This window comes from Conger conger, chromosome 5 (genome assembly GCF_963514075.1).
Source record: "Conger conger chromosome 5, fConCon1.1, whole genome shotgun sequence".
NCBI lineage: Eukaryota > Metazoa > Chordata > Actinopteri > Anguilliformes > Congridae > Conger > Conger conger.
The window spans coordinates 7,660,534-7,671,086 of NC_083764.1; the positions used below are offsets into that span (position 1 = coordinate 7,660,534).

General features: G+C 47.2%; 1 protein-coding gene across 1 annotated transcript in view; it reads left to right on the forward strand.

Moving 5' to 3' along the window:
- Positions 1–9,992, forward strand: part of sash1a (SAM and SH3 domain containing 1a) — a 65,446-nt gene extending 55,454 nt beyond the window's left edge. Inside the window, exons 15-17 of the mRNA XM_061241590.1 lie at positions 1,170–2,128; positions 5,192–5,323; positions 6,074–9,992. Coding sequence (XP_061097574.1) covers positions 1,170–2,128; positions 5,192–5,323; positions 6,074–6,331 — 1,349 coding nt within the window. The 3' untranslated portion in view covers positions 6,332–9,992. The remainder of the gene's footprint in view (positions 1–1,169; positions 2,129–5,191; positions 5,324–6,073) is intronic.
- Positions 9,993–10,553: the final 561 nt, after the last annotated feature.

Consider the following 10,553-nt stretch of genomic DNA (forward strand, 5'->3'; position numbering starts at 1 on the left):
CGAAAGGCTTTGTGCCGTCACTGTATTGACAAACTGAGGTTGTTTTGTTTACACCAGATCCAAAGGTGGGTTTAAATCGATATCAGACATTGTTTATTTTTTTCCCCCTCTAGCATCCTATGAGGTGAATATGAAACTTGGCCCCTGGTACCTTCTGGGAAACCCGTGTCAAAATATTTTGTTGACAGCTTCTGGTGCTGAGTAACAAACACCTTCCTCCGACTGCAACATAATAGTGCTCCAATCCGATACCAGCGGGAGACGGGAACAGTCGAAAAATTTGATCCTTCCGTTTCCCAGCCGAGCTGACAGGGACACGTCACCCCGCCTAATTAAGGCTAATCGTCTTATCGGGATGAGCCGGAATTTAACGAGTAATTATTCACGTTATTCACTGCCAGCGCATTCCGGTGCTGGAGGCCCATGTCTCCTGACGTCTGGCCGCCAGAGGGGATTGGTGTGGTTTCCGCGTGTACCGTCGTGCGCGGCTTTTATCTGAGAAAGGGGAGGCTTTTGCCATGGCGTCAACTGCCAGGAACGATGGAGAGAGAGAGAGAGAGAGAGAGAGAAAGACGTGGGCTCATTCCAATCGCTTATTTAACATTATTTTACTCTTTATCTACTCCTAGCTCCACCAATCGGGAGAGGCTGAGAAAAGTGCCAAGAACAATAAATTAAGACCGGGAAGTCGAGAACGTGAATTAGGCAAATTGAACATCCGTCCTCCTTCGGTTCGAAGCCACGTCAGTTACAGACGTGGCAGACGGGGAGGGGTGGATCCACAGGTCAGTTACAGACGTGGCAGACTGGGAGGGGTGGATCCACAGGTCGATCGTTTATACGTCAGGCTTTTCCTGACCAATACTTCCGCAAAGGATGCGCTGATGTTTTCTTGCTCAAAGGAAAGATTGTGAGTTCCCAAACTTCTACTTCTACTTCCGGGGTCAGGAGCAAGGAAAGGAAAAAAAAGAGTGGAGAGAAATAATAAGCGATTGGATTGGAGCCCAGACAGTGCGTGTCTAAAGGTGTCTAAAGGTGTGTGAAGGTGTCTAAAGGTGTGTGAAGGTGCCTGAAGGTGTGTAAACGTGTCTAAAGGTGTCTAAAGGTGTGTGAAGGTGCCTGAAGGTGTGTAAACGTGTCTAAAGGTGTGTCTGGCCCGTGTGTTTCAGGGAAAAGCCGGAAGCCGTCCCGCTCCAGCAGGTCGTCCTCGGGTTTCGAGTCGGCCCGGCTGCACTCCCCGGACTACCCCACGCTGCCCATGACCAAGTCCACCGAGGCCCTGCAGCAGACCAAGAAGGAGCGGAAGTTCGGCAAGCACTTCTTCCTCAAGCCCTCCATCAAGGGCCTGGGCCTGCTGGGCCGGAAGAAGGGGTCCCGGCGGCACCGCATCCCGCCCAGCCGCAGCTGCGAGGACCTGGACGAGGGTCCCCCGCCGCTCTCCGCCCAGGAGCGCTGGAAACGCTCGCACTCCCTGGGCGACCTGCACTGGGAGCAGGCCTTCGACGGGCCCAAGAGCCCCTCCGGCCCGGAGGTCCCGCCCGCCCAGGGCCCCAAGAGGGACGAGGAGGAGGAGGCGGGCGCCCTCGTTTGCCTTAAGGGCAGTTCGGATGAGGCCGGCCCCCCGGCGCAGCTGGCCGTCAGACCCCCGTCTGGTAGTCTCGAGTCGCCGGGGGCGACCTGCCCCGCGCCGACCCCCGCGGAGCCGGCCCAGGGGGGCAAGAGCACACGGACACACCCGAAAAAGGCGCCCGTGCCCCCTCCGGTGCCGGTCAAAAAGTCCCGGGAGCGTCTGGCGAACGGGCTTTGCCACCCGGCCCTGCTCCTGTCGGGCCCCGCGTCGCCCACCACGCCCACGAAGCCGGCCAGCACGCCCGCCAGCCCCTCCGCGGCGGGCCCCCCGTCCTGCCCCACCTCCCCCGGGTCCCCGGAGAAGCCCGGGACGCCGCCGGCCGCGCCCCCGCCCTGGCTGTCCGACCTGCCCGAGAGCGCCTGCCCGCAGATCCACGGCGTGAAGGTGGCCGTCGGCCGCAAGATCTCCCACGCCAAGGTGCCCGACCTGGAGTCCCTGCTGGAGGACAGGCTGGAGGCCGAGGGCATCGACCTCACCGAGGAGCCCTACTCCGACAAGGTGAGCGCGCCGTCGCCACGGCAACCCGCGCCCTAGCGTCGGCCGCCGTGCGATCTCGACCGTCACGGTGACCTCATCCAAAAAATATCACCGTGTCGTGGGATTTGTGTATTGTCACTGGAGTTTGAAAAATAAATTATTCAACAAATGTTTAGTCAAAGCTGTTCTCCTGGGGGGATCTAACATCCTGTAGGTTTTCACTCCAAACCTAACAAAGCACACCTCATTAAACAGCTAGAGCAGGGCTGCCCAACCCTGTTCTTGGGGGTCTACCATCCTGTAGGTTTTCACTCCAAACCTAACAAAGCACACCTCATTAAACAGCTAGAGCAGGGCTGCCCAACCCTGTACTTGGGGGTCTACCATCCTGTAGGTTTTTCCTCTAACCCTAATTTGGTGCACTTCATTCAGCTCAACGATATCTCTAGCTGTTGAATGCGGTGTGTGCTTTATTATGGTTGGAGTGACAACCTACAGGACAGTAGATCTGCACGAATTATAAAATTACTTTACTGATGCATAATGCTAATTGAAAATGCTAGTTTCAGTTTATTCAATTATGGTCTAAAAAAAAAAAAATTGTGAGGGGAAAAAACATGAGTTTGAAGGAAAAGCAGTTTTTAAGCATTCTTGGCCCTGACCGTTCCAAATGGTTTTACGGACAGCGACAACTACATCTATCATAAGACTGACCACCGTTTACCCGTGCCAGTAATGGTATTGGCAAACGCTGGTGTCCATGATATGCAGAGAGAGAGCTGTTATGAAGGGAAATATCTGCTGAAATAACACTACTGCGGACCGCGGACTGCGATCCGGGCCTGGGGTTTTTACAGGCTCTGGTTCGCTGAGGAAAGGCAGACTGCGAGACGCGCGTCGTCCTCTGCCAGGAACCCGAGTGCCTGTCCGTGCCTGTAGCCGCTCCTCATTATGGCACGTTAACCGCACATGCAGTCTGAGGTCGAGAACAGGAGCGAGGAATATTTGTTCCCGACCACAGGCGGCACGGCTGGTTTTTGGGTAAAACGACTATCGATGGCGGTGAGCGGGCTAGAGCTGCGTTTTAGGGTGAATCCGTCAAATCTGTTGGCCCTGACGTTAAGGACATGGAATATACAGCAGTATACTGTAAATATGTGTCATTTTTTACAATATGTTTCAGAACAACACATTAAAAAATTAGCGATATATGAAAGCAAAAGTGTGTACTTTCTCCCATATATTCCCCATATATTGTGAGGTGTTGCCCTCTCTTTTCTGGTATATTTTAGTGTACATTTTTTTAATGTTTAATTTTCTGGGAAGATTTAATGCTAAATACACAACAAAGAAACAACATTAGAAAATACAATATATTAAATTGAAAATGTGTATGTATTTCCATATAAATGGTAAATGGTTGGCATTTATATAGCGCCTTTATCCAAAGCACTGTACAATTGATGCTTCTCATTCACCCATTCATACACACACTCACACACCAACGGCGATTGGCTGCCATGCAAGGCGCCGACCAGCTCATCAGGAGCATTTGGGGGTTAGGTGTCTTGCTCATGGACACTTCGACGGGGAATCGAGCCGGCAACCCTCCGACTGCCAGACGACCGCTCTTACTGCCTGAGCCATGTCGCCCCCATATATTCCCCATATTGTGTTCCCCTATCTTTTCTGATCTTGATTGTGTATTTTAATATATATATGTTCAATATATCTTGTACCCCATCCGTCCCCCAACATTCGTCATGTACTACCGGCATCCTTATGAGTCTACACAGCCTTGTCCTAACACTGAGATCTTCTTACACGAGATTGTCACGTCTTGGTCTTACGAGCCTGTTCCTTCTCGCTCGGTGCCCTAATTTATGAGATGTGAAACCGCCGAGCTGCCGCTGGCAGGCCAAACTTCTCGTTTCCAGTCGTCTCATCGTAGCACCGAAGTCTGGCTTTGTAATTTGGCGCACGGCGGTGCCAGCGCAACCCGTAAGCGGAATGCGTTGTTTCGTCAGATTATATGCGTCTGCCGCCTCGCAATAAACACAACGACGAGCCTCAAAGGTCTTAAAAAGCTGCCCGTAACTCTGGAATGGGGAGACGCGTTCACGCTGTACACAAACGGCAGTTACTACGGCTGAGAGAAATCCTGTAATGACACGAGCGTTTAGTAAACAGACTCATCCTGCGGCCCCTTCAAGTGGCGTACCGCAAGGGACCACATTGGTGCCAGACCGCTTTCCTTATGGTTTTTAAAACCAATTTCTTTTTTTCTTTTTTTTTACTTCTGTACTTAATTTGTCTTCAGATTCATTTTAAAAGGAATGGGGGTGAGGTGGAAAGAAAATCCTTGTAACGTGTAATACACTTGCCGCTTGTAGCAACTGTTTTAAGCAAACATTACGCACTATAATCGGATCAGAATACGCGCTGTAGGCTAGAGCGTAAAATGCGAGTGATTTTACACCAGTTACATGAGCAACGGGACAAGTCTTGGCGAATATAATTCCCAGATCAGCGAGTGTGTATACAACATCACTAGAGCCCTAAATGTAACCTGATATGGATGTGAATGCCCTCAAATGAAAGCTGACTGTCTGCACTTTTAAACACATATTCATTGTTTCATTTTAAATCCAATGTGCTGGAGTACAGAGGCGAAACTTGTGACACTGTCGCAATACTTTATGCGGGTAACGTTTACCACAAGACTTAAGAACCATAATGAAGCTTTAAGACTAGATTCCTAAGGAGATGGAGGAGTAGGAGTGCTCTTTAAAGGGATGGTGAAATTAAAAACTCAAGGGGGCTTAGACTCTGTCACCCGCATCTGTGTTTATCGTATATGACACACACTAACCCACAGTGTTCACTAGTTTCCGGGGTGTTCTCCCCACCAGCAAGCCAAGTCACTGATTGGCTAGATAATCCACACACCTTGTTTTCCGAACGCCGTAATTGGCAGCTGGCTGAAAGGAAGCACGCTGAAACACGCTGAAACCCTGCGTACAGTGACTGTGGCCCCCCCAGGCAGTGTGGTCTGACCCCCCTGCCCCGCCCTGTGTCCTGCAGCACGGCCGCTGTGGGATCCCCCAGGCCCTGGTCCAGAGGTACGCGGAGGACCTGGAGCAGCCGCTGAAGGACCTGGCCCCCGCCATGGACCTGATCCGCGTTAGGGAGCTCCGCAAGCAGCACCGCATGGCGGTGAGTGGCCCCCGCGGCCCCCCCCCCGGGGGGAAGCACAGCTTGCTGTGGCCCCCGAGGTCCCCCTGGGGCAAGCACAGCTTGCTGTCCAGCTATGACCAGCCTGAGCTGGAAAATAAAGCTGGTCTTGCTCGTCTTCAATCTGCAGGAAAACCAGCTTGCTTTATAAAAATCCACCTATGACCAGCTTGAGCTGGGAAACTGAACAGAACATTGAGCTGGTGGAGCTGGTCATGCTGGTCATAAGGTGGTCATAAGGTGGTCTTGCTTGTCTTAAATCTTGCCTGAAATGTAAATGAGCTATGCTTATAATCTGGATATGTAGCCTACTGACCACCAGGGGGTGGAAAATCCAGGTTCAGAATGTAAACGTCCTCCCCAGTATTTTGCTCCAATCACCTGGATTTGCTCATTAGCACAGTAGTTCAGCCATGAGCAGGACTAATAAATACATTTTACTTTCTGAACCCTGGGCTTTCCACCTCTGCAGACCACATCCAAAACATGCCTTAACAAACCTTAACCAAGCTCAGGTTGATGTTGACATTAAAGAATGCTCAATATTTTTAAATTATCATTCCATTACGTGAGTTATTTAAGCTGACGTTTTTATCCAAAGCGCCTAAAATTCGGTTAGACTAAGCAGGGGACAATCCCCCCTGGAGCAATGTGGGGTTAAGGGCCTTATCCGAAGGAGTACGCTGTTTTTAACGTCGAAACAACCCCCCCCCCCCCCCCCTTTCCTTCCAGATCCCGTCGGGCGGCCTCACGGAGATGTGCAGGAAGTCGCCGTTGCCGGGGCAGGTCGCCACGGTGACGGACTGGCTGGTGTCGGTGGGGCTGCCCATGTACGCCGGCGCGCTCCGGGCGGCGGGGTGCGCCTCGCTGGAGCAGGTCTCCGCCCTGACGGAGGCGGCGGTGCAGGGGGCGGGCGTGCGGGACGAGAGGCACGCCCGGCGCCTGCTGGCCGAGGCGCGGCAGGTCCAGGCCCAGGGCGGCCAATCGTAACGCGCGAGGGACCGGGCGAGGAGGAGGCCGAACGCCGAAACCCCCGCGGCGGGACACGCGCTGCCGGGGGGGACTTGCGGCAGCGACGCGGACAATGCGGTCGCGGCCGTCGTAGCCGCGAACGGGAAAAGGGACCTCATACCCGAGGCCAGGGGAGCGGAGACTTTCAAAAAAAAAAAAAAAAATGAAAAAAAAATTTCATTTTCCTTTCTTTCCGTTTTTTTTTTTTCGCTCTTTCCAGATGTTTACGAGGAGAGTGACTGAGATCAGCAGAATGCCAAGAAGGAGAAGTTGGAGGCCTTTTTAAATGAAAAATGTATTATATAAAAAAAAAAAACTTTTTAACATTAATCTCTTTTCGGTAACGTTTCCTGTAGAAACGAGTGCTGGTCTTAATGTGGAAGACGGGACTGCCTTTGACGAAACAGCACAGGGGTTTTTCTTTTTTGAAATTTGAGTTTTTATAAAGAAAAGACTTTTGTTGTTTGCTTCATTTTGGTCTCTTTTGCTTACCGTAGCACTAGAGAGCCGCACGAGTCTGTAGCTTGGCCAAAGCAATCTTTTTTTTTTTAACCATAGTTCTTTCTTTACAGCAGTGCAGTAACTTCAGTAAGCTATATATTGAAGGATGGGTCTTCTGCAAAAAAAAATAATAAAATAAATACTACATAAAACAGAACTGTAAAATACAAAAACAATCAAATATTCCAATACATTACCATCTTAAGATAACTGATATTGCCATTATATTATTTTCTTGAGATAACTGATATTGCCATTACAGAATAATGTTGTCTTTGTGTTCATCGTGAGATCACCAAATATGAGAAGATTTCTTGTGGAGTTCAGTGTTTGAATAAACATTTGTTCACTGCATTGGTAGACGACGGCAGTTTCAGTTCGACAAACCAGATCCTCCTCACTGTGAGCTTGTGCCGGCATGAAGACGTGGGATATTTTGACGGTCTAGATTTTAAAGACGAAATATAATAAGGGTGCATATAATCCTTCAATGTATAGTTCTGTCATGGCTTCATACAAAGTGCTACCAGTGTTTCATGAGAGATCTGCTTTCCTTCCGAGCAATAGTCTTGATATCTACCACGCTAATTTTATGTTGCCTTACAAATATGTACAAACGGTTTAATAAATATCTATGTGTGTACTCGAGTTTGATTATCGCAAATTACTGGTCGTCATCTATATTTTCCATATACTTGCAACTTGCCGAGTGTAAACACAACGCAACACTTAAAAGCGTTGTGTGTGCGGTCACTAGTATATCCGATCTAGTCAGCAAATGATGCCACTCTTAGTTGCTGTTGGAATTCCTTTGGTCGGTGATCTTGAGACTTGGTGAGGCTAACATGCTCTCCTAAGCTGGAAAAGGTTTTTTTTTTTTTTTTGTCTCCCATCAGTTTCTCAAGCACACTATAGTATGAGAGAGATTATTTAAGATGTATTTTTGAAATGGTTCACTAGTTTACCGCAGTGTCGATAACATCGCCCAGTGCATTGTGGGGCAGAGCGCAGAGACTGGCGCCGTTGAAACTTCAGGAAGTAAAGGCTCGATTTTAGTCGTTCGGAAAACAAGAGAAACGTACAGAATGTTTACAGAAACGTGCAAACTTGAAATGTTGTGACGACATGATGGTTCTACTGGGCGCTTAATGCTCCCTAAACAGTCTTGTGTCTGTTCCACTGATTAATCAAAACTTTAAAAGAAATTATACAAATTATTAAACATGACAGGCCTGTTACACTTAGCAGCCAAGTGCGCGTAATTCTTTATGAAATATGTTGCAACCGGTCGTACCTTAACCATTTTATAAATGCGTAATAAATAAAAAAAATCAACTTCTGATCGATTGTAATAGGCCACGAAAGGAGAGAGATCGTGCTTCATTTCAGAATGGGTCTCTCCGGGCAATGATTGTAAGCACAGATGTTGATATGCGTGCACAGATGTTGATATGCGTGCACACACTTTTCTGCATCGCATTCCACTGCAGAAAGAGTCGAGATGGGATGTTCTGTGCAGACTCAGGGTCAGATGTACTAAAGAATTGCACCCTTATATGCAGGTTTCTATTTTCGTTTTTGGTTTTTTTTATGACAGGGGAGTTCATTCCACAGTAACAGCAGTACTAGAGAACAGTCTCCATATTTGTGTGGTATATGGACATTGTGTTACCCAAGAGCACCCCATGCTTCCAGGCTTATTCAGTCTAACTGCAATGCACTTCCACCACAATATTGTGTTCATGAATACCATCAAGTCACGTGTGTGTGCGCGTGTGTGCTTGAGGGCTTGGGCGTGTGTGTGTGTGTGTGAAACATTTTGTTTCTTGCTCACATTTCATTCATTTCAACACCCCCCCCCCCCCTCCAAGGACAATAAGGACAAGCCTCATTGCAGTTTGATCATGTGTACACCTGTGTTCCATTACCGGCCAATCTTGTCAACATATTGGGAGTTACCGTGGAAACCGCTTCCTCCTGCTCCACCAATGGCCTGTCAGTCAGTCCTGACACTCTCCAGGGTCTGGCCAGCCTCCGTCTCCATGGCGACCGAGCCCAGACAGGATGCCGAGCACATGCTGATCGCATGCTGTGCGTAACCGTGGCGACAGGGCAGGTGTGACACGTGCGACCCACCTGATTGGTTTGGGAATGGCCTGGGGTGCCCGTGGCTTGGGATGTTGTACATACGATGTCAGGGATATGATACAGCAGCTACACTAACCTGTCAGGGCTATGAATCCATTCAGCTGGGAGCGTTTAATCTAATATTACTCTGCGTCTCTTTAGAACTTACTCGCGTCTTATATAGTGTGAAATGCATACTGACACTGACGGTGTGATGCTTGTGTACTGCATACTTGTGTACTGCATACTCAATACTGCATACTGCATACTCAATTCGTTTGATGCCTTTTCCCGTACACTCTGATGCGCTGCAAAAAGACAAACTCTTTTTTTTTTTGCAACTCTGACATACATATTCATCTTATAAATATATAAAAAAAGAACTGTTGCTGTTAAATGCACTTTAGAAAATCAAATCAACTTTTTTTTTTCTTTTTTTTTTAAAAGGAAAATTGTCAAAAATTCAGAACTAAGAAGGTTTCATTTGTATTGCATGTCGGAATGTTCCGGCAGTGAACAAGCATGGGTTATATTTGACGTTTTAAATCAATCGGTTTGCAAGGAGTCCCCAGTGCCAAGCCAGTGATGTAAAAACACAATGTAATTACTCCCCAATTAATCTGTGCTCAAATTAATTACTTCCCATGGTTTTTGCCTTGTCAAAAAAAATCATAATTACGAAATTATGAAATGATGAACTAATGTTGCACATTCAGTATCTGTAATTGATATTTAAATAAGTTATTTTCTTTCTTTTCTTTCTTTCTTTTTTTTGCTTTTCATATCCAATGTAATTATTAGCTGTACTATACAAATAGCAATACCCTCCTGCATATTGCTTTAGCCAGTGAAAGCTACAGTATGTATTGTAAAATATAAGTGTAAAAATTACTTTATGCAGTTTCAGCTAGCTAATAATTGTCTATAAAGATTTGCTTGTGTATTGAAACAAAAAAGGTCTATAACTATTTGTCATTCTGAAATACAATAAAACCTTTCTTGGCATCAATAAGGGCTTGGTTTATTCATGTGACAGAAAAAACTGTGGAAAATGTTTGTGTCTTTGTCTTTCTCTGGGGATACCAGACCTGGTGCGTCGGTCCAATACTGCAAATAATAAAATATATAAGACAATGGAAGAAAGCCAAAGAAGAGGCTTTAGCCTTTATTTATGAATATAAATAAATATAAATATCTTGATAACAAATCTAGATTTTTGCTAAAGCCTGTTTGGTCTCTTCCCGTTTATGCCAGTGTGTGGGTCTTCTATATTTTTCAACTTCTCTATTAATTTTACATAAACAAACCCACCATTGTTTGTAATATAGGCAAGGTCATTCCCATTTAATTTTCATTTTATATCACCGCCCCCCCCTGGGCCAAACTGCAAAATGGGAAGTCAGTTACCATGGATACGGCTACGATCCTATCTCCAGTTTCTGACTATAATACATTATGCATACTATAATCCATAGAATACTTCCTGAACCTAAAGCACAAAAATCATCTGACTGTGCAAAACATATGTCCTTGACATCATCATCGTGGTACTGAAAATTGGAAAAACTAATTT